The 24,546-nt window shown below is 45.6% G+C and overlaps 1 protein-coding gene across 4 annotated transcripts in view; it reads left to right on the top strand.

Annotated features, from left to right (window-relative positions):
• cnksr2a (connector enhancer of kinase suppressor of Ras 2a) overlaps window positions 1-24,546 on the top strand; it is an 842,905-nt gene that overhangs the window by 738,143 nt on the left and 80,216 nt on the right. For all 4 annotated transcript variants that reach the window (XM_072514072.1, XM_072514071.1, XM_072514073.1 and 1 more), the window contains 3 exons: window positions 3,303-3,373; window positions 13,710-13,810; window positions 14,839-15,349. In XM_072514072.1, the coding sequence (XP_072370173.1) occupies window positions 3,303-3,373; window positions 13,710-13,810; window positions 14,839-15,349 (683 nt within the window). The remainder of the gene's footprint in view (window positions 1-3,302; window positions 3,374-13,709; window positions 13,811-14,838; window positions 15,350-24,546) is intronic.

Here is a 24,546-nt window from a genome sequence, read left to right as displayed (position 1 = left end):
CCAGGTGTTCATCTCCGGTAGTTTCTTGTACACAACCTGTTATAAGGTAACGGCAGGAACTCTGGGTGCCGGAGAGTCTGGCTCGATCTGAGCTACTGACAATAGGCTGGTGCACATCAATATGGTGCGATGATCACCTGATGCGGCAGATCCAGATATGTTCTTGTAGTTTGTCTGTCAGTTGTGTATTGGACTTGGTCAAATCTGAAATCCCAATAGCCTGCCTGACATTTGACTGCAGTTTAATTTAAAGTGCCTCATTCTTTAATTTAAAATATCTAATTTAATCAGGCTCAAAACTAGGCTCAGGTTACCACAGGCCGAGATGTGATTAATTTGTTTTTAATGTAAAACAAGATTGTATATAGGTGGGATCGATGCAAGATTGTATATAGGTGGGATCGATGCAAGATTGTAGATAAGTTGGATCGATTATTATATAATAGAGGATACTGCTTTAGTTATGGAAACTAGCTTATTTGGAGTAAAAAAAAGAAACTGCTGATTTTTAAAATTTGAGTTCTTTGGTCTGAACTAGTTGGTTGGTATCCAGTTAGATTAGGAAATTATGTTAGCATTCACATTGTGGGTCCACAATAGTGGTATATAAATATACTATTAAACTAAATCTTAATAAGCATTATCACATAAATTAAACCAAAGGAAAACTACGTCACCGGACTTTTCATGGGAATTGTCCCAATGTCAGACTCTAACTTTGGAATATCTGTTTATGTAATTTCTCCAGGTGTTTGTTAAAGTTACAGTGTAAACCCAAGAGGAAATTCTGCCCCTGTTTTATATGAATCGTATATTGTGATTATATGAGATAGGTGAGAATGATTGAGTAAAATTTTGAAGGAGGCATGTACATAGTTATTTCTCAAAGTTGTAGACAAAGGGCCAAACACAAGGCATGAGCATTATGGAGTGTACATAACTCCATTACAGATGAATGATCTATATTTCCTTTGTCTATTGCATGTCATGCATTTTCCCCTGTCATTAGACAAACTGAATGAGGTTTTGTTATTTTGTTAGTCAGTGCAACCGCAAAAATGAATCTAAGTGCTACAGTCCATTGACTAACCATGTACACTTGACATGGGATTGCAGTTGATTATATAAATTAAACAAAATATTGCTTAACCCACAAACAGTCCAGTGACTTAGAAAAGTTCCATTGTTTGGTTATGTGAGGCAATTCATTATTAAATTAGTTCCACCAGATAAATCATCTGTATTTATGTGGCCACCCTTTAACTGAAAGTATTAGGCCTTATGCAGTGTGCGCAAGTAAGGATGTTTTGTGTGTGTGTGTGGGGAGGGGGGGAGAGGGAGAGTGGGAGAGGGGGGGGAGAGGGAGAGGGAGACGGGGGGAGGGGGGGGTTGGGGAGCGGTGGAGATGGTGAAGATGGTGAAGAGTTCTCGTCAGGAATCCAGATACAGTCGTCCATATTTCCCCACGTGCTATAGTATTTTACCTCCTAAGTGCACATTTTTCTTTAAAACACGATCCCCATCTGGGAGCCAGACTAATTTACAGACTCGGTTCCCTGTGAATGGGGAGCATCCTGTGTGAGGTATAGCCAACAAAAGCAGATCGGGAGTCTGCAGATGAGTTTGTGAGTACGAGGGAAGCAGAGCCTGATCTCTCGATCCTGGAAGGGCAGGTGTGATACCCAATCCCAAAGAGTTCCAATCCAGTGCGAGGATGTGAAGTTGATCTTTCAGAATTTGACCACAGAGATGGGGGAGTCCAGCAACAGAGAAGAGGGTAAGTTTTAGGGGACTGGGCCTGACTTCCTCTTCCTCTTAATCCACAAGAATAGAATAGAATAGAATCCCTATAGTGCAGAAAGAGGCTTTCAGCCCATTGAGTCTACACTGACCCTCTGAAAGAGCACCCCCGCCCTCTCCGCACCTAACCTTTAGACACTAAGAGCAAATTAGAATGGCCAATCCACCTAACCCGCACACCTTTGGACTGTGGGAAGAAACCGGAGCACCCGGAGGAAACCCACGTGACACTGGGGAAACATGCAAACTTCACAGTCACGTGAGGTCAGAATTGAACCCTGGTTATGAGACAGCAGTGTTAACCACTGTGCCACCCCCTTGTCAAGACACTTGTCTTTAAGCTGTGCTCGGCTTGCTCCAGCCACAGGGTTTCCCATTGGTCTGAGAAACCCCAATAGCCCATGTGAGATATACAGCTTCATTATAATGTACAAAAGGCCAACTTACCCTGTGGCAATGATTGGTCACTAGCCCCCTGTTCTACCGATATTAAACTTGGAAGTCGGTGCATTGGATTTGAGTTTTTTTTTAATTTTTCACATCTCACTTGAACCCACCCACCTGCTTGGAGTTAAATTTGCTCCATTAGACTTCGTAAGAATTGGCATTGCCATCATCCGTCATTTGTTTGGAAAATAATTGTTGGATTATCATGGCTCTGCAGCTCTGTTGTAATGAATGACATATCGAGTTATGAAATACAAGTTGTGGTAAATTCTCTACATGAGTATTGCTTTTCTCCTTTCCATTTAATATTCATCTAAACTCATCCAAGTACAGCCTAGGGTTTAGCAGTAGTTCATGACAAAAACTGAGGCAATATTGCCTCCTGTGATAATGTCCTGATAGCAATATTTTCTTGCCCATTGGGAGACTGAACAATTAAGCCTGACCATACAGTCAATCCACTGATGCATTATTTCCTAGCCAACCGTTAGATATTTCTTCGACTTATCCAGGAAGTCCCAGGAACCAGAAAATAAAGTATGAATGTGAAGCTTGTTGTTTTGATAGTTTGGGGCTGTAGATTCTGCCATGTAAAAAAAAAAGATGATTCCAGAGCATCTTGAGTGTTGACCTCTTTCATAGAATTGGTTGAACAGTGACCAATTCTGTAATATAATTGCAACATAAAATTGTGTTATGTGAAGGGTTGCAGCTGGGACAAGATATCTATTCCATTTGGTACATTTCAGTGATATCAATGTACATGTAGAACGGCTAATATCTGACATGTCTAGATACTGTAAACCATATGCATTTGGGCCAAGCAGTTGACTGATAAAAGTATCTAAAACTGTACTCGGCAGCCAACAAAGTGAATCAGTGCTTGTGGTAGTGCAATGCATTGTATCATCCTGCAAGTAAACTTCAAAGCCAAAGTGCAGAGGAGCCAAACTGCCTATTTGTTGTTTTGTCTTTTTTTTTAATACCCTCATAAATGTTCTGCCATATTCAAAGGGATAATTAATCATGCAACTTGCCTTTTTAATTATTAACAGGTGGCTGAGTAGGCTTGGCTTAGCTACAGTGGGATATGCAGAAAAAGAGCAGCGACTCAGACACGACCAAGGTACTGTAATGTAACTATGTCCAACAGAATGTGACTATGTTCGATAATAATATACTCCATATCAGTGAACCTTACAACATGGAACTTATGTGTGAGAATTTGGTGGTAATTTTAACCTATCAGTTCATCTGTCAGCCCTGTTCTCGCCGACCTTAATTGGCTCCAGGTCCGACAACACCTCCATTTTAAAAGTTCCGCTTGTTTTTAAATCTCTCCATGGTCTCACCTCTCCCTGCATATGTAACCTCTTTGAGACCTACTTCCCTCTGAAATCTCAGCATTTCTTCAATGCCGACATTTTACTTACACCAAATTGTAATTGCTCCAGCTCTGGTAGTCATGCCTTGAGCCAGCAAGGTCATACACTCCTTTAAGACACTTCACTGCCTTTCCACTTTTAAGATCCACCTTAGAACCTGTCCTAATTCATGTGACTCAATACTACATTTTGTTTGATAATGTTCCTGTGAAACAACGTGGTTATTTTATGCGAGTAAAGGTACTATATAAATGCAGGAAAACGGATTACATTGAATCTTAATTTCTAACAGCTGCAGATCTAATTCCATTAGTTTTCCGTTAGTTCAGGTTAAAATTAATCCTTTACATGTTTACACGAGTATTCTGGCTTTCCACTCAAATGCTAGTTGAATGTTTGGTTTATGATTTAAAAATGTGAATAGTGATTTAAAATTTGACTCAACATAAAGGTAACTAAAAGAATGTCGCAGCACTTGAGTAAGAAAAATATTAAAGCAACTTAAAACAAAGCTTTGCTTCAAAATGTTGTTCTGAAATAAACGTTTATATTTGAGACATAAATAGATAAGCTCTCCGAAAAGTTTTTAACCTCTGTTTATTGTTCAAAAGAAAATAATTTCAACCTACAATATTTCCAAAATTGCTCTGTAAGCCCGAAGCACTGTGAAGAAGAGAAACCATTTCTGTCAAGAAGTTGTACAGTTTGGATGGGACAATAGATAGTGCTATTTTCTATTCCTGTGTAATTAATGAAAAATCTCTGCAGGCCACAAAGCTCCTTGAGAACAATTGATTTTCTACCTTTGTATAGACATCAAATGTAATACATAGAATGTGAGTTGAAAACTACAATTATATCAAGATTTGGTGCTGTAATTAGAACTCAAATCAGCAATGACCGATAAGAGTCGTATTGGCCTTTCAGATGCTTCGTCCACATAGTGTGGTGTCTTTATGAGAATGTCAGTATTATTCTTTGGGATGATGCAAGGACATTCTATGTAGCAACAATCTTGGCAAACACCAGAAAATAGTGAGAGCTGAAGAGTCAATAAATTGATACTCAATATTAGGCTGAAACCATATTGGCAGCAGCATCAAGTCCAAACTTGAGGAGCATTTTGGGGGTGGACGGGGGCGGGGGGGGGGGGGGGGGTGTTGCAGGGGGGACACCCATGTCTATGTGGGTTTCACACCCACAACCCAAAGATGTGCAGGGTAAATAGATGGATTGGCCACGCTAAATTGCCCCTTATTGGAAAAACGTTTTAAAAACTAAGTAACTTTATTTTAACAGGACCCCACACAAGGGCCGGCTTAATTGGCAGGCTTGGTTTCCAGTCATGAAGGCCTCATTCCAGCGCTGTTTGGGGGGGTGGGGGATGATGCAGGATTTGATAAATGGGAACTTCTAATCCAAGGCAAGAGAATTAATTTGGGTTCCCAGGGAAACACTCATCCTCCTCCTTGCTCTCAAGTAGTGTGTATTATCAGTTATTCTGAAGGTACCTTCAAGCATCCTTCAGCTGTCAGGTTTCCTGAAGTCTGGGATAGTGAATCGATTAGGTTTAAATCTGAAAAGCAAGGCTCTCACCTCATTAAAATATTGAAACTGCTGGAAGAAGGTTGGCTACTTGCCTCTTTTATGCCCAGATGTGGGTCAACTTTCAGATTTTTAAATTTTTGGGGGGTTAAAGTCCATCATTAAGCCTTCAAGCACTGATAACAAACAGGAGACTCATGGAATCCTTTAACGGGGGATGGATTGTGGTAAGTACTGAGTATTGAAATAGGCATCAGATTTGCACTTTGTGCCTTCAGTTGGGGCCACTTCAGTAATTTGTGAGGGCAGAAACCTAATGGATTCAAAAAGGGAGCTTTGAGAGAGATGGGTCTAAATGTTGGAGATAAAAACAATTCAATGGGTTTGGGCCAGAAAGGCAGGGTGAAGGTGTGATGGTAGTTAGTGAGCTCAGAGGGTCATAAAAATCATAACGAAGAGGAGAACATGTCATGAAGATTATGTATGAGCAAAATGGCAAAGTAAGTAAATTCATGGCATAATTGGACTTGCATTGAGAAAATAAGGAGCACTCAGCAGTATCACTACATCAGATTATTCTTCTTCAAATACAAGTCCCAATTGAAAGGTGAGTGCTCTAATTCTCTGTACTCCCTCTGGTTCCTGAGCTATCTTCTGTTTGTACAAAACATTTGTTCAATTTTGCCAGAAGCTGATGAGCTTTGGTTAGTCATCAGAAACCAATTTGCATGTATTTGGGGGAAGGGTTCGCCAGTCTGGAGGAGCTAAGGGAGAGGGTAGAGCTGCCGAGGGGGAGTGAGTTCAGGTATCTGCAGGTTAGGGACTTTGCACGAAAGCTCTGGAGGGAGTTCCCTAGGTTGCCGGGATACACCCTGCTGGAGCGACTGCTGCTTCCGGATGTGGAAGGGGTGGGAAGAATTGGGGATATATTTAAGTGGCTGGGGAAGCAGGGAGTTGAGTGGGTGGTGAAGATCAAGGAGAAATAGGAAGCGCAGTTGGGAAGGGCCTCTTCTTGTGTAAGGGTGAGCCTGGTTCAGTTTAAGGTGGTGCACAGGGTGCATATGACTCGGGCGAGAATGTGTGGGTTCTTTCAGGGGGTAGCAAATGATTGCGAGAGGTGAGGGCGGAGGCCAGCGAATCACACGCACATGTTCTGGGGTTGCAAAAAAATGGGAAGGTTCTGGGCGGGAGTGTTCGCAGTCTTAGCCAGGATAGTGGAGAAGAAGGTGGACGTGGAACCTTTGGTGGAGATATTTGGGGTTTCAGAGAAGCCGGAGCTCATGGAGAGGAGGAAGGCCGATGTCGTGGCCTTCGCCTCTCTGATTGCACGGCGGCGAATTTTGCTGGAATGGTGGTCGGCATCGCCACCGGGGGTAGCGGCTTGGTTGGGTGACCTATACGACTTCATGCGGTTAGAGAAGATAAAGTATGAGTAATGGGGCTCTTCAGGGGGGTTTGCGGAAAGGTGGGGGATGTTTGTGACCGTGTTTGATGGGCCGTTAGTCGCAGGGGAGGGGGTGGGTGATGAAAAAGGGGGAAAATCTGTACAGACTGTATAGTTGATTGTTGGGAAGCTTGTTTCCCGGGGTGTTTATTTGCTGTAACCTGTTTTTAGACATATTTGTGATAAAATACATTTTAAATAAAAGAAAGCAATTTGCATTAATATCAAAGGGAGCTTATGATTTAGTAAGAAAATGAGATAATTGCAGGATACAATACTCTCATAATATATTCTGTTGTAGTACTTGGTCCCAATGACTCTGCCTTCCCTCCTCCTATCATCTCCCTCTCCACTTCTTCCTCAGTGCCCAGCTTCCTCCATTCAGAAAACATACATTTACAGATTCTGAGCCTATAATACAAACTATGGTGATTGATGAACAACGGACATGTTAAAGGAACCTATTTAGAGGAGAAATGAAAGGGCCACCATTTTGTGTAGTTAAGGTCAGGAACAAAACCCTCGTCTGTACTCAGTATATAAATATCACTGCAGTAAAGTCACAACTTCTCTTGTCTCACCAGTTCCAAGGTTATTTCCAATTCTGTGCACCTTTGTTTTTATTATTAATCTCTTATTGGGAATTTTATCAAATGCCCTCTGGAAGTTCATACTGACAACATCTGTTGAAGCCCCTCTATCATATAAGTGGCAATAAAACAAAATACTACTGACGTTGAAAAGTGCAAATTCTCAGAAGGTCAGGCCACGCTATGGAAAGCGAAACAGATTTTACGGGCTACATTTTCAGATTGAAGGTGGGTAGCGTTAGTGGGGAAATTTTCCAGTTTGGTGCCTCCACCTCAGGAATATTCCTTGGGGTGTGCAATTGTTGTTCTGGGGTGCAGGTGCCACCTCCAGATGCAGATGAAAGGCAGCTGCAGGTGCTGCTGACTGTCAAGGCAGCTGGCAAAATGGCCTGCCTCAGATCTCTGGGACTTTGCCCCAGCTATTTTATTCAATATTAGACCCATTAGCTCTCACCTATCGCATCCCTTCAATCCCATGCCCCCTTCATACCATCTCATGCCAACCCATGCCATTCCGCACTTCACTCTTGACCCTTACACATTCCATGCCAACTTACTCAATATCCTCCATGCGAAGAACTCAGGAGCCAGGTTCCCAGTGTTTATTGCAGACTTCACGATATCATAAAAATACTTCAAGTTATGAAAGTTCATTCAATACATTTAAATTGCCTCAAGTCACTAATTCCTTATAAAAAGAAACATTTGTTTCCATAACAGCGTGGAATGCCCTGCCTGCAACAGTAGTGGACTCGCCAACACCAAGGGCATTCAAATGGTCATTGGATACACATATGGATGATAAGGGAATAGTGTAGATGGGCTTTAGAGTGGTTTCACAGGTCGGCGCAACATCGAGGGCCAAAGGGCCTGTACTGCGCTGTAATGTTCTATGTTCTATAACCTCACATCAAAGACAGATAATCCATCATTAACATCTCACAACTGAATTACAGCCCCACTTGCTGAGACTTTTATAACAACAGGTTGTTGAAGCAGTCAAGTACTAATAATGCTATAATGATAACCCTTCGAGTTCTGTCAACAAATATCCAGTGAAACTGCGAGAACCAATTTTTTCACTCCGAGGCATAAACAAGGACCGTGATCCTCTGTTTCGGAGACTAAGTGATGCCAGAACTGAATCCATGGACTTCTACGACAAGTAAATTGGCCCAGTCCTGGAGCAATTCAAGATCCGTTAATGGGCTAGCATCGGCGCCATGTGGAACTCGAGCGGATCCAATGAAAAACGGTGTCCAATTCGCTGGGATCGGGATTGCCACTCGATAGGCTGTAAAGCAGCATATTAGCACTCTGCTCTCCACAACACACTCTTCCCAGCCAACAAGATGGCAGCACAAAGAGTGGCATCCTGGTTCACGGATGCAGAGCTCGAGAACCTGCTGGACGCCGTGGAGGAGCTGCGGGCCACTCTATTGCCCGATGTGTGAAGGAGGCTGCCACCTGCTGCCGTATACTGGGCCTGTGTGCAGGTGGCAGAGGCTGTGAGCGCCATGGACCCCACCACCAACACCGGACAACAGTGCAGAAAGAAGCTGCATAACCTCCTCAGGGTGGCCAGGGTGAGTAGGCAGCATCATGTCCCTGGCACGAACCCCCATCCCACACACCTGTAACACGTCCACCTGGGCGGCAGCCAAACCCCACCCGCCAGCAGTGTGCGTGCACCCCACCCAGCACCACATGCCAGCACCCAAACTGCCCACCATGGCTGGGTGCCCTGGCGACAAACGCCACCAGCTGCCCACCCCCTGTGCTGCCCGTGTCCGACTGCCTGACACTGTATGCATTCTGTATCTCCCCACACCTAGAAGAAGACGGCGGATAACTGGGGGGGGGGGGGGGGGGGGGGAGAAGAGCGAGAGAGACAGAGAGACCTGTAGCCCCTCACCATCGCAGAGCAGTGGACACTGGACCTGGTCACTGGTCGGAGAGAGAGCAGCCGCAGAGATGGAGTTCAGCATCGGGCAACCAAGCGAGCGTCTGGTGAGTTGTGGTGTCCCCATGGCAAGCGTGGCACGACCTCACCTAACCCACACCAACACCCCACTTCTTCCTCCTCACCCCCACACCACCTCACTTCCCCATCCCGACAGCACCCCCTCACCATCACCACATCACCTCTCCCACTCACCACCCCCAGACTGCCACACCACCCCAACTCACAATCTAATTATGCGTACTGTCTTGTGTCTTGCAGGAGCACCAGGCAACAAGGCAGACCCTTCTAATGTCCCCCAATCCCAAGCAGATTCCAGAGCTGAGATGTAAACGGACAGCGAAGGGAGCCCCCAAATGCCAGCCTGAGAGACCCCGGAGCACTAGTCCAGGAACAACACCGACTTTCCATCACAGCTGTCTCAAACACCCTCCACCATCCCAGAGGTGTTCACTTCGGGTGGGCATGTTAGTAAAAAGGCTCCTGAGATACTATCTAGTGCACACCACACGTGTAACGGTACATCAGGTGGAGGTGAGAACCCCCGACGGTCGGAGAGCGGCCCGACCCCAGGGACTAGCTGCTTTCCAGATGGGTCTCGGGCTTCTGGAAAGGACGGTCCCATCGATAATTCAGACACAGAGTCTGGGACTACATGAGGGGATATCAGCAACCATCCAGCGCCTGCAGGTGCAGTTGGAAGATTCCAACCGCCTGTGAAAAATGAAATGAAATGAAAATCGCTTATTGTCACAAGTAGGCTTCAACTGAGGTTACTGTGAAAAGCCCCTAGTCGCCACATTCCAGCGCCTGTTCAGGGAGGCCGGTACAGGAATTGAACCTGCGTTGCTGGCCTGCCTTGGTCTGCTTTAAAAGCCAGCGATTTAGCCCAGTGTGCTAAACCAGCCCCTAAACCAATGCTAAAACTTCTGTGGGGCAGAAGGTGGTGCCAACCATGCGTGCTACCAAGGCCAACACCGCATGGGAGTTGCGGTGACCTTGGAGGCGAATGTATCGGCCATGGGTCAATATGTCCAAGCCCTGGGACACTGTGTGCAGGCAGTGGATGAGGCACAGTACAGGGCTGCCCTGTCACAGGCAGCTATGTAGAAGGGCCAGCTAGATATTGCAGCGGCGTTCCAGAGCTTGCCCCAGTCACAACATGTTATGGCTGAGGGCGTTGACGCCATTTCCTGGGCACTGACTGACCTGAACCAGTCCCAGAGGGAGGTGGCACAGTCACAGAGTGATGTGGCACAGTCCCAGCAGGAAGTGGCCCAGTCCCTGGCAGCCCCAGGAGTTCACTCTGGTCGCAACCCCGTCCCAAGACGTAGCCCAGGGACCAACAGGCACCCTGAGGGAGGAGATGATGGTGCCCGTGCCGGTGACTCCCGCAGGGGTGGTGCTGGAACACCGCAGTGCCTCGGATTCTCTTTCCCCCCTCCCTCCCCCCCCCTACCTCCCCCTCCTGTCCCTCGCGCATCCAATGGACAGTGGGAGAGCAGCTTGGCAAAATACCAACCTGGGACACCCGAGCGACTGCCTGCAGAGGGTGCGCTGAGGGTGGGAGAAGATGGGTGGACGTTGGAGATGGGTACAGGCCTAGGCCCCCAGGTCGGACACCGCACATCATCCCAGTATCTCATCCCATCCCCCCCCTCCCCCTTCTTCCCCCCCCCCCCCTTCCCCCCCACGCCGACCCTGTCCCTCCCTCAGACAGCCCAAGGGTTTGGTGGGACTGTGTGATGGAATGGCCAGCTCGCATGCAGGGATTATCCAGGTGGACGGTGGAAAGTGCTACCATGGGCAGGAGTCAGGTTCCAGGTACACGATGATCTGGCAGATATGCTTTATAGTCTTCCAGCTCAGGCAGAGTCTTCGACGCCACGTCCGGTCCAGCATGTCTTCGAATGACAGGCACTGCCAGTACACACGAGACCTGATATGGTGTCTCCTTCCCTCCTCCTCGGCCTGTTGGCCGGCCGGCTCTCCATCCTCACTGGCTGGTCCCTGTTCCTCTGGGGCAGGCTCCGGTTCTGCAGGGTCCTCCCCATGCTGTTCATACAGCCTCAGTGCATCCCTCAGGGCTGTGGCGGCTAAGATGAAGGCAACCCTTCCTGGTTGGATTCTGAGGTCCATTGTCTGCAGAGGGTGAAAGGCAGAAATGTTAGCATGGTGCGCAGCTCGTGCTCAACCAAGTCCAACAGGCTGCACAGTGGCCCCAGCCTGCACTGCAGCCCCTGGCCACACTGCAGCCCCTGCCCACGCATGTCCCCCTCCCCCTCCTCTCTCCTCTTCCCACACTCACCCCTAGTTGTTCTCCCTGTCACTCTTCCCTTCGCACAGCACTCCTGGCCCTGTCGGTGCCTGGCACCATGGGAGCCTCTGGCCCTGTCACCTGCCCCTGCTGGCAAGGCTACCATTGCCTGGCACAACCCATGCCAGAGGTACGCTCTGCGGCCCCCCTCCTGTATGGGCTATTGTGGGGTGCCACTTCGCTGGGCCGCGTGATGTCCCGTAGCGGGTGGCATCTGGTTGTGCGGGTGGTTGGTGGGGTGGAGAGCATGGTGGTGTACGGATGTGATGGGGTGGGGGCACCTGTATGGCTGGTGTCACTCTGCACAATTGTGGGCTACGTTCTTCTGTCGGTGGGGTGCGCAGCAAGATGGCTGCCTAACAGGCCGCGGTAATGGTGGTCTATGCCTGGACACCCTGATCCTGGCAGAGGTCACCCCGATCCCACGGCCCATCCCCTGGTCGGATCCCACTACTCTTTCTTTCCCCCCCCCCACACCCCTCCCCGGACCCTAACAGATGCCCGCACCCCCAACCAGCCATGCCAGCAGCTGGAGCGGCAGCCCACGGTTGCGTCTCTGGGAATATATCCTCTCTCCATCAACAGCCACGGCTCCCGTTTCCGGATTTTTAAAATCACAAGTGAAACTCGCTGTCGGTAATTCCTCCTGGCTGAGGCAACAGAGCCTCACGGAGTCCTGAGAGAATACCAGGTAGGGCCCGTTCGACCGGAGCCCCGGAGGATAACGGGTTGGGCCCATTAATGATATGCCAACGGCTTTTACTGTACGTGTGGAGTAGAACATTGATGCCGCTGTTGAAGGATCAGAGCATGGCATTCTGTTGGGCGCCCGGCTCCGGCCACCATTTCCTGCTCACACTCGATTCCCCGCCCAATAGTGTTTCACGATTCCGACGGCGTTGGACGGAGAATCCCAACCAAGTTGTTTTTTCAAAAGTTAATTGACTTGGGATTTGACAGCTCGACAGTTCTACATAGCTCATCGCCTCTTATGAACATTTACGTCTCCACTATGATGTCATGGAACACAGACTGTGTTGAGGCCATTCCTGGAGTGAAAATCAGATGTTCTGGTCCTGTACACTGATTTTAAATGGCCAAGCTTATTCATAATTCATTGTGCCTGCTGGAAATGGACATGTGACATCTCTGTAGGGTTCCACCTACCATTTTAAAGGTTCCCAGCGTCTCCCTGACATGGTGAAAATCCAGCCGAATGTTTCAGCTTGTGACCTTTAATCGGAAATGGGAAAGGTAAGAGGTGTCATAGGTGTTAAGAAAGTGCGAGGAGAGGGAGTGTGGGACGAAAGTCAAAAGGGAGGGTTTGTGATAGGCTGCAAAATAGGAGAGATTAAAAGACGAAAGAGTTGATGAAGCAAGGCCAAAGGGAGCGTCAATGAGCCAAGTAAAGGAACAAAAGATGTGCCTGGAGCGGGTGTGATAGCAGACACGTGATCAGCTGCCACCCAAAGCAAAAAAATGGAAAACCAGAGTAAAACCAAAATCAACAAATAAAGAAATCACGTATCTGGCCTGTGTCCACCAGCAGTGGACTACAGGAAATGAAACCAGTCAGTTGCCATTGAAAACATCTTCTCAGGGCGATATAACTGCTTAGTGCTTATATTTTCTTCTTTTGCGTACAGTGCACAGATTAAGAATAATGAACTCTCAACACATGTAGGAAACTATATGGTGCAGGTCTTAACATCATGTTTGCCACAGGTGTGAAGGTCTGATCTATGACCATATAAAACAACTGTAGGGTTAATGATGCATTATGTTTATATTCAATAAAACTCCTGCTACTACTAAAACTGTTGAACAAATTTCCTTGGAAGTGTACATGTGAAACATTTGATCTTTGCTGTCTCTTATAGACGACAAATGAGCCTGAAATGAGTTATTAAAAAGAAAACTTGGTTTATTGTAAAGCAATTATACTTTCACTATACATGAGATCCCAGCCAGGTCTGCTCTGTCGGTACCATACTTCGCCACCTTCATACAGATCTTAACTATGAATGGTCTAGGGTTCCCCGCCCCCTTAGCAGTGGAGCACATATTCGGCGAGACTTATGGGGAGACTGATTGCTCCACTCCGTGGTTTTGTGCGGGTTATAATACTGTCATAAACTATACCAGAAAACATATAAGGTGTATAATCAATTCTAAATGTCATTCTGTGTTTTACTTGGCAATTATTTTACCTTGGTAGATTATTGGAGTGAAAGTGAACAAGAGGATGCAGACACCCCATCAACCCCCAAGCAAGAAAGTCCGCCACCTCCTTATGACACCTACCCTCGAGCGCCTTCAGTGAGTTTTGTTTTGCATCTTTGGTTTGTGTTGGGAAAGGAACATCTGTTGCTTCAGCAAACTTCCTACGATAGTATCAGTTGGTTAGAAACCTTCAAACTCACACCAGAGATAAGATTAGAAAGTACAAACAATATGAGTTTGGAAAATGTGTTCATTTTCAATTTATTTACATATTCACTGTCTGCAGAACCCAATGAATAATGTTGGTTTTAATTAACAGTTGGCAAATAGAATAAACTGGACTATGCATTGTCGATTTAAATTGATCAACCTATTATCGTTAAAAGTGGCTGTAAATTTTAGGATTGATTTTGGAATGACATCAGGCTAATAGTCTGGTCAAAATGCTGATTTCATGACCACTTATCAAGATAGTGAATCAATGTATATTAACATTCATTGACTTAATGGCAGATCAAAATAAATTCTCCTTAAACCAACTAAATTTGTACAGTTTTACACTGAGTACCTTCTCACTTAAAAAAAAAACTGTTAACATTACTCAAACATAAGAAATAGCTTTAAAGCTGCAATATTAACCTTCAAACGTAATATACATTAAATATTGTTTTTTTTAAATATGTAAATACTTGACCTCATTCTGATCATTTTACCTTCCAATTTTAGGCATAATTTAGCTTTATCTTTGTTTTTTGCCAGAAATTGGACCCTGTGAATATAAACTGCATTCCACATGTTTAATATTTATTTACCTTCTTTAAATGTTTCAAATTCTGATTTATGTTTTACATTGTCTATTTTATAGATGGCAGCATCTGTGTAATTTACTGTTTAATTAAAAAGGAATTCCACAATCAATCAATAAAATGGTGAAGAATCAAAAAGTAACATGTTCAATTAATTGACAGCTATTAGCGTTAAAACTGTTTTTCTTGCATTAAATTATAATGATAATTCTCCTTCATTTTTAAAAGCAGTTACTAAGAGGTGAGAGATGTGGCATTATTGTTAGTATTTTGATCAGTGTTTATATTTGTTATTGATCATAGTATTATTACTTTAAGGTGAACTGTGCTAGTCCGTACCTTGAACCTAAGCATAATAGACTGTCCTCTACGGAAACCTCTCATTCTCATTCGTCCCATGAAGAATTCCGACCAGAACAAGTAGGAGGTACTGAGTCACCTGTTCGCAAACCAGGGGCTTGGGAACGACGTTCATGGCAGGATCTAATAGAAACTCCACTGACCAGTTCAGGGCTGCACTATCTCCAGACTCTCCCGCTTGAGGATTCTGTGTTTTGTGAAGCAGGCTTACCAACACCAGAACATCGGAGACAGTCAACTTTACCAGCTCAAAGGTGCCAGATCCAGGATCACTATGGACCTTTCCCATTAGCAGAGGGCGAACGATGGCCTGGAAGAAGTGGTGGTGGGGGTAAGCCGCGCAGTTTCACACTACCTCGAGATGGTGGATTCAGCCATTCCTGTCAGAGTTCCTCGATCGGTGTCCCTGGAGCTCAGGCCGAACTGATTCAGAAGCAAGACATTAAAGAAGAAAAACAAGAGGAAAATGGTAAGGAGCATATACCATCCTGAACAGTTAAAATTTTTAAAAAATGCAATTCTTTGAATATCAATTGTTGTTATCCATTTAAAAAGTTGCAGGATTTTGAAGGGTGGAAGTTTCTACTGGATTGTAACCTATCAAGGCAAGTAAGACTAAATTAGATGCTCAGCCAGTAAAGAAACAGAATTGAAATTCCATTGAATTAAGCAGTAAAATCAACTGAAGTAGCTTATTCCCCCTGTACACATGGACGTGTTGCAAATAAAACACTGGTTTTCCCCTTCCTCGTGATATGGAATCTTCTCCAGATGTTGGCTCATGTGGGGTAAACCAGAGAACATAGGTACATTTAAATAATTACTTCATCAAAATTTAGAGGATGAACCAGTGTAATCCAAAAGATAATCACTGCTATGGACAGAATCCATTTGATGAGAATTGAGTTATATGAGTTCATTGTCTTGTACATGACCCATCAAAAATGAACACTTGAAAAAGCTAGCAAGCATGGAGAATTCTTGAATGTGCCAGTGCTGTAAAGGCATATTCTCACATTAGCCACACAATTCCCATGCCTCTATCTCTTAAGTGGTGAAGGAAGGCTATGTAATGGCCATCATGAAATGTAATAGACACCTCCACAGCTGACTCAATAACTTGGGAGGTTCAAGTGTAAAAACATTTACTGAATCGCGATTTTGGTCACTCATTTTGTGTCATTGTTTAGTTAGAACTTGTATTCCATCAAAAGTATGGATTTCTTTTTTAAATTGAGAAAGCAAAAGGAAGGTCCGATTTGTTCAGTAAGGTATCTGGGGCGGGATTCTCCAATCCCCCGGCAGAGTGCCAATGCCGTCGTAAACGCCGTTGCGTTTTACGACGGCGTGAACGGGCCGCTCCCATGACTAATTCTGGCCCCTCCAGGTTGCCAGCATGGCGCTGGAGTGGTCCGCGCCACTCCAGCTGCAAATCCTGGCACAAACTGTGTGCCGCGGGATCCACACTTGCGCCGGCGCCAACGAGGACATGCGCAGTTGCACCGGCGCCGACACGGGCATGCGCAGTGGCCTCCTTCAACGCGCCGGCCCGATGCAACATGGCGCAGGACTACAGGGGCCGGCACGTAGGAAAGGTGACCCCCAGCCACAGGGGCCGGCTCGCCGATCGTTGGGCCCCGATCGCGGGCCAAGCCACATCGGAGGCCCCCACAGGTCGGAGGATCCCGCCTCTGTGGATTTGGTGATCAATGGGATTTTCCCTCCATAATTCTACCATTCAGTCACAGTAAAGTCAGTGAAAACTCTGTTTTTGTGGTCCAACGGGTTTTCACTGCATTCAGGATAGCCACTCAGGACAGACATTCTGCATAAGAGTATCCAGAACTACTGAGACATCCATATATGTGCGACTTTATATTTTCTTAATAGAGAAGTGAGTGCTTTTTCTTGAGAGGCACACCTCACATGCTTTAAATCAAGAGTGCAGATTGGCAACATCCAATTCTAAGGAACCTCCACTTGTATGCAGATGTACAACTGAAGTTTAATATACTAACATTGGGAAAAAATCATTGGACACTCGGGAGGTGGTAGTTGCTTGGAAACTGGCCAATTAGAGCCTATTTTTAAATAAGAGCATCAAAACAGACCTGGGCAGCAACAAACGATCAATGTTACTTCAATGCAAGTAAATTATCAATGCAGTCAATTGTCAAAAGTAAACTTGAGAATTATTCTGTAAAATAATACCCTAGGAAACAATAATCAATATGTATTCAGAATGGGAAGATGCTGCCTACCCAATCTTCTTAATTCCTTTTGCTGTAATATATTCCCGTGTGCATTGTGGAAAGTCTGAATGTGGGATATATCTAGACTGCTAAAAAGCATGTGAAGAAGTTTTGCACAAAAGGCTTTTAATTAAACTCAAAGTCGTGGGGTTTCAGAGTTAATCTTGGGATGGATAAGGAATTCACTGAAGCATAGAAAACAATGGATGGTTGTTAAATATGATGTCAAGATTGGGGTAGTGCTGTGTGGAATGCCCCAGCATTCATGGAATTGAAGTTAATATATTGGCAAGTTTAGAGGATTGTTTGATGGACAGGAAGCAAAGAGTAGGGCTAAACAGGCTGTTTTTGAGTTGGCAGGCTGTGAGTAACAGGGTACTGCAAAGATCAGTGCTGGGCCTCAAGTTATTTGCAATCTATATGAACGACTTGGACAAAGAAACCAAGAGCAATGTATTTAAGTTTGCAAATGAGACCAAGCTAGGTGGGGCTGTAAGCTAGGAGGAGGATCCAGAGAGGCAAGTAGTGGGAGTGGAGGGATGACCTTGGCAAGATGTTCATCTTCATCGATGACGTGTTGAAGGCCGCTCCCCGGAACGGAGAAACTACAACATATTCTTTACAGCCTTCAACACGTCATCGATGAAGATGAATATCTTGCCAAGGTCATCCCCACACCCCCACTACTTGCCTTCAAACAACCGCGCAACCTCAATCAAACCGTTGTTTGCAGCAAACTACCCAGCCTTCAGAATAGCGACCACGACACCACACAAGCCTGCCATGGCAATCTCTGCAAAACATGCCAGATCATCGACATGAGAACCACCATTACACATGAGAACACCACCCACCAGATACGCGGTACATACTTGTGCGACTCGGCCAACGTTGTCTACCTCATACGCTGCAGGAAAGGATGTCCCGAAGCGTGGTACATTGGCGAGACCATGCAGACGCTGCGACAACGGATGAATGGACATCGCGCGACAATTGCCAGGCAGGAATGTTCCCTTCCCGTCGGGGAACACTTCAGTAGTCAAGGGCATTCAGCTTCTGATCTCTGGGTAAGCATTCTCCAAGGCGGCCTTCAGGGCGCGCGACAACACAAAATCGCCGAGCAGAAACTTATAGCCAAGTTCCGCACACATGAGTATGGCCTCAACCGGGACCTTGGATTCATGTCGCATTACATTCATCCCCTGCCATCTGGCTTACATAATCCTACCAACTGTCCTGGCTTGAGACAATTCACACCTCTTTAACCTGGGGTTACCCCTATCTCTGCATCCGTAAAGACTTAATTACCTGGAAATGCTCGCATTCAAAGCATTGTCTTGCATCTTTGACTTTGTCTATATAAACGTTTCTGGAACATACCTCTTCATTCACCTGAGGAAGGAGCAGTGCTCCGAAAGCTGGTGTTTGAAACAAACCTGTTGGACTTTAACCTGGTGTTGTCAGGCTTCTTACTATCTTAAATTCAGCAGGGCACAGAGTAATACTTGCTTTACAGAACAGGTTTAGGCCCCTGATAAAACCCCTGCAGACTCCGACTGAATAACTTCAAATAGGTTCTTGAACTGGGTTGTTTCAGCCTCTTCTTTGTCTTCAACAAGACTGCTCTCCTTTGAAATAGTATTACTATTTTTTAAACTATCCCACTTGGAAAGAAAACTGCCTTTACTTGTGGTCTTGAAAAAAACAAGTGTTGCAGATCAGGGCGGAATTCTCTGAGCCTCCGCCCTGAAATCGTAATCGGTGCAGGGGCGGAGAATGGGCGTTGGCGCTGAAAACTGGCGCAACGCCATTTTCGCGATTCTCTGGTCCCCAGAGAATCACCGCGAATCGCACGTGCGCGGTCTACCCAGTTAGCGGCCGCCCTGGCGGGGGGCGGGGAGATCCTTCACTGGGGGGAACTCGGGGACGGCCAGACTAGCGATCGGGGGCCACACATCCGCGGGCACGCGCGATCTCGGGGGGGGGGGGGTGGGGGCTATATCTTCGGGGCCGCTCGGCGGTGCGAGCCCGCCATGTTGCACGGGGCGGACGCCGAAGGCCACCGCCGTGCGCATGCGCGGACTCCCGACCGGACGTGCAGGGCCCCGTATTGGCAGGCAGAGCTGCCTGGAGTACTCCGAGGCCCTGCTAACTCCCTTCAGGTAGGAGAATCACTCTGGACTTTCTTCTGGAAATCCAGAGTGAAACACCCGCGTTTTGACCCTGGAGTGGGGACATAGCCCCATTATTGGAGAATCCTGCCCCAGATCTCAACTCTTCTCTCCAAAACCTTTTAAAAAAATCTATCTCTCCCTTAGCTCCACCCATCACTGACATCTTCCCAAGCTGAAAAACAGATCAACTTTCCAGGGACTGTCCCCAGTCAAACCACAGTGCATTAACCCAGATTGAAAAACACATAGCCTGTTAATTTTACCTTCTAACTGCTAGACGCACCTAGGTCCTGCAAAATAATAATTCAATTTTGCAGGACCTAGGTGCATCTAGCAGCTAGAAGGTGAAATCACACGCTCCATCCACTCCAAACTCCATTAAAAATTATGAGAATTGTCAGCTAATTACATGGAGGGTGGCAGAAGGATTGACTGTTAATAACCTTTTTTAATGTAACCCTTTTAAGAGCAGTTTAAGTAACATTTTTCAGAAAGATGGTTCATTTTCAGGAAATGTTTTTTGTACCTTTTAACTGACATACAATTTTGTAACACTGATATTTTTATCGAGCTTATTTGAACCTGACAGCAGTTCATTCCAGCCGCTATCTTCTATTCAGAGCACGTTCCTATAACTAATTTTTTCTCAGCATTTATTAATTCTGTTGTTTCATCGGAAAAGGGGGATGTTTTGTAATGGCTCCGTCTGCAATCAACAAAAAAGCTTGCACTGAATTTTAATCAAACTCAAAAAGTGATTTCACCGAATTGATCGTATTTAGTATTTTCCTTTTCATTCAATCATCAACAGAAAATGTTGTCATCCTTGAGAGCCCCTGTACTGCTTTCCTCAAGAATTCAAGCAGGATTGCCTCCCTATCTCTGTGACTCTTGGATAAATTCACTCATCCAGCACTCCCAGCAGACACGCTTAAAGGAAGCGCAAAATTATTTTTCTAAACCCATAACGACAGCTTAAGAGGAGCTCCTTCTGAACAAAGAACAATATTAGTTCAATTTTCAAAAATATTGCTTTTCACGTCTTATGATTTAATACCAGGGGTTAAATGACTTGTTTGTTTCTACGCTCTGAGTAGCTATAATGCTCAGTCCTCTTGTGTATTAGCCTACAGAAACACCTTTAACTGCCACTGCACTGTTGTAACCATTTTCCAATCCACACTCTTTTCTAATTTGATTCCCCACTGGAGATGTAGGATTATTGATTTACCGAGCTATTTACAGCCGCGAATAGATATTGATTGAGAATAGCTTTGGTTCGAGAAGATCATTTTGAGTCCAGAGAAAATGTCTGTTTGTTCCAGAGTCTGCACCAGTGCCAAATTGAACGATTGCAAATTGAGGGAGTGAGCATTGCAGCTAGTCAGAGAAAACAGAGGATGGAATTTTCCCAAAAAATGACAGTGTCAGGTTCTGAACAAAATCCGTTGTATTTCAAGAGAAACAACCAGGTTTTCTCTCAAAATCTTCTGCCACTGAGTAAAACAAAAAGCAGGGGGATGTGTTTTGCGCCGTCATTCTAGTGGGGTGCAGCCTCATAGAGCTGGCAAGCCCAGCTCGACAGAGATCTATTTTTAAAGGGCCCCCCCACCACCATCAGCACCGGCATCAGGGCTTTGATACCCCCCTCTACCACCAATGCTGGCATCTCCACATAGTGGGAAACTCCTCCATGGGTCCTCTGCCCCCCCCCCCCCCCCCCCCCCCCCCAGGCCTCACTCTGTGGCACAAGGGGAAGAATTCTTTCAGCTTCGATCCTGTCAAGTCCTTTCAGGAATTTTTATATTTCAGTAAGATCAGATCAGCTCTTATTCTCATTAATGCTGCAGAATATCCAAACTCTGACCTGCTGTTGTAGCCATAGTATTTATGTAACTGGATCAGTTCAGTTTATGATCAAATGTGACCCAGAGCATGTTGATGGTGGAGATTCAGAGATGGTCATGCCATTGAATATTAAAAGGAGGTGGTTATATCTCTTGTTGGAGATGGTCATCGTTTGACCCTTGTGTGGCATGAATGTTACTTGGCCAAGCACAAGCTTGAATGTTGTCCAGGTGCTGCTGCATGTGACTATAAATGGCTTAATTATTAAGGAGTTGCAAATAGAAGTGAACACTTTGCAATTGTCAGCAAATATCTCCACTTCCAAACTTAGGGAAGGCAAGGCCGATGATGAAGCAGCTAGATGTGGTTCAGCCAAAGTTACAACCCTGAGGAACTCCTGTTGTGATATCATGGATCTGAGATTATTGACCGCCAACAACCATAACCATCTTCCTTTGTGCTGGGTATGACTCCATCCAATGAACTGTTTTCTCCCTGATTCCCATTGGCTCCAGTTTTGCTAGGACGCCTTGGTGTCACACTCGGTCAAATGCTGCCTTGATGTCAACCACACTCACTCACCCCTCACCTCTTGAATTCAGCTCTTTTGTCCATGTTTGAATCAACGTTAAGCATTAGTGAAAGCAGCACGGTGGCACAGTAGTTAGCACTGCTGCCTACGGCGCTGAGGACCCAGGTTCAATCCCGGCCCTGGGTCACTATCCGTGTGGAGTTTGCACATTCTCCCCGTGTCTGCGTGGGTTTCGCCCCCACAACCCAAAGATGTGCATGTTAGGTGAATTGGCCATACTAAATTGGCAATTGGAGAAAAAAAATAATTAGGTACTCTACATTTTTTAAAAAGCATTAGTGGGCAGATTATTTCTGAGTAAGTGCTGCTTGATAGACCTGTCAACTACAACTTCCATCATGTTGTTGATGATTGAGATTAGACTGATTCGACCTAGTTGGTTGTATTGGACTTGTCCTACTTTCTGTGTACAGGTCATACCGGGGAAACTGTCCATATTGTCGTGTAGATGCCAATATTGTAGCCCTACTGGAAAAGTTTGGCTTGACAAAGCCGGTTCTGGAGCACAAGTCTTCAGCATCACAGCCAGGATGTTGTCAAGACCTGTTGTCTTTGCAGTATCCAATGCACTCCACCATTTTGTGCAATCACATATTAAATCAAATTGGCTGAAAACGGGTATTTGTGATATTGGGGTCCTCGGAGGAAACTGAGGTGGAACACCCACTCAAAACCTCTGGAAGAAGATGAGTACAAATGCTTCAGCCTTGGGCTTTGGCACTGGCATATTGGACTCCTCAATCATTTGAGGATTGGGAATGTTTGTGGATCTCCCTTTTTAAGTTAATTGTTGAATTGTCCAGGACCATTCACATGGATGTGGTAGGATTGGTAAAATTGCAGAGCTTTGATGTGATCCAAGCCATCGGAACTGGGATTGCTTTGTTCTCTCTATAGCATGCTTCTCCCTCTGTCTGGCATGCAAAGAGTCCTTTATTGCAGCTTCAGAATCCTCGCACCTCATTTTTACGTATGCCTCCTGCATGCTCACCGACACACCTCATTGAACCAAAGCTGATACCTGAGCTCACTGTAATAGTAGAGAGAGGTAATGTGGGCATTTTCCTTGAAGGGTACTAAATATACGGAACTGAGGACTAGGAATGCTCCTTGTAACCTATATTAGGAAAGCTTAATTATCTCAAATTGATGTACTAATTAAGAGGTTAGGTTCCCTGAGGATATACCAGACCATGAGGTTAAAGCTTGTGGTGGAAATCAATCCTGCTGCTACTGAGTGATTCTGTTAGTTCACAGCACCTCATGGAAGCCAGATCTGTTCTGAATCTAGGCTATTTGGCATGGTGGTCATGCCACACAGTGCAACAGAGAATGTCCTCTATGTGAAAACTTGGCTTCATCTCCACAAAGCTGGTTCAGTGGCTACCAATACGGCCATTGACAGGAGTATCTGCAACAGGTAGATTGATGATGAGGCAAAGTTGACAATATTAACAGATGTTTCTTTATCCAGCCATTATTTTGTTTTCCTCTCCTGTCTTCTCATGAAAATTTTGACATGTATTGGGCACTAATTCACTCATGCTGGTTGCTCACCAGCACCTTTGCCCATTTGCTATAGATGTGCCGACACTGGTAGGGTATTCCACTATTTGGAATGGCTGGATTGGGGCGGTACGGTGGTGCAGTGGTTAGCACTGCTGTCTACAGCACTGAGGACCTGGGTTCGATCCCGGCCCAGGGTCACTGTCTATGTGGAGTTTGCACATTCTCCCCGAGTCTGCATGGGTTTAACCCCGCAACCCAGAGATGTGCAGGTTAGGTGGATTGGCCATGCTAAATTGCCCCTTAATTGGAAAAAAAATAATTGGGTACTCTAAATTTATTTACTTTTTTAATGGAATGGACGGACCAATCATGTTCTCAACATCCAAAGTTCAAAGATTAACTGGCCAACGGCGAGCACTGGATCACAACTAGAAATAGATTTTTTTGCATTACTTCTGCAGATGCCCGAGGTACAGTCAAGTCGCTCAAACAAATGGTAGATGACACCCCAGGATCTTTCCGCGCTCAGATGCAAATTGGACAGTACAATTACCAACTGATCCACCAGCGGGGAGTTTAACACCATCTATTATTTAGGATGATAGCAAAATGCTGTTGCTCACAAAGATGTGGCGATGGTGGCGTTGAACTGGGCTGGGCTCAGTAAGAAGTCTCACAACACTACGTTAAAGTCCAATGGTTTATTTGAAATCACAAGCTTTCGGAGTGCTGCTCCTTCATCAGGTGAAGTGGAGGCAGGTTCACAATCACAGCATATGTAGGAGAGACACAATTGCAAGATAATTATAGATTGGAATGTGAAGAATGGTTGGAATTTGAGTCGTTACAGGAACAAACCGTGTGAATGGAGTGAGTGATAATCACAGATAAGCGAGGTGTGAATTGTCTCAAGCCAGGACAATTAATAGGATTCTGAAAACCTGGGCAATATGGTGGGGGTGACTTGTAATGTGACATGAACCCGAGATCCCAGGTTGAGGCCTCCTCAAGCTTGCAAAACTTGGCTACCAGTTTCTGCTTGGTGATTCTGCATTGTCGTGTGTCTTGAAAGCTGTCTTGGAGAATGTTTACCCGAAGATCGGAGACTGAATGTCCTTGACTGCTGAGGTGTTCCCCGACTGGAAGGGAACATTTCTGCCTGGTGATTGCTGCGCGGTGTCCGTTCATCCTTTGTTGTCGCGTTTGCATGGTCTCGCCAATGTACCACGCCTCGGGGCACCCTGGACATTGAAGTCCATCGCCAAGAGTGGCTCGGTGGCACCATTACTGA

This window comes from Scyliorhinus torazame, chromosome 8 (genome assembly GCF_047496885.1).
Source record: "Scyliorhinus torazame isolate Kashiwa2021f chromosome 8, sScyTor2.1, whole genome shotgun sequence".
NCBI lineage: Eukaryota > Metazoa > Chordata > Chondrichthyes > Carcharhiniformes > Scyliorhinidae > Scyliorhinus > Scyliorhinus torazame.
Note: the sequence above shows the minus strand (reverse complement) of the source record. Positions and strands in the feature narration are given on the sequence as shown.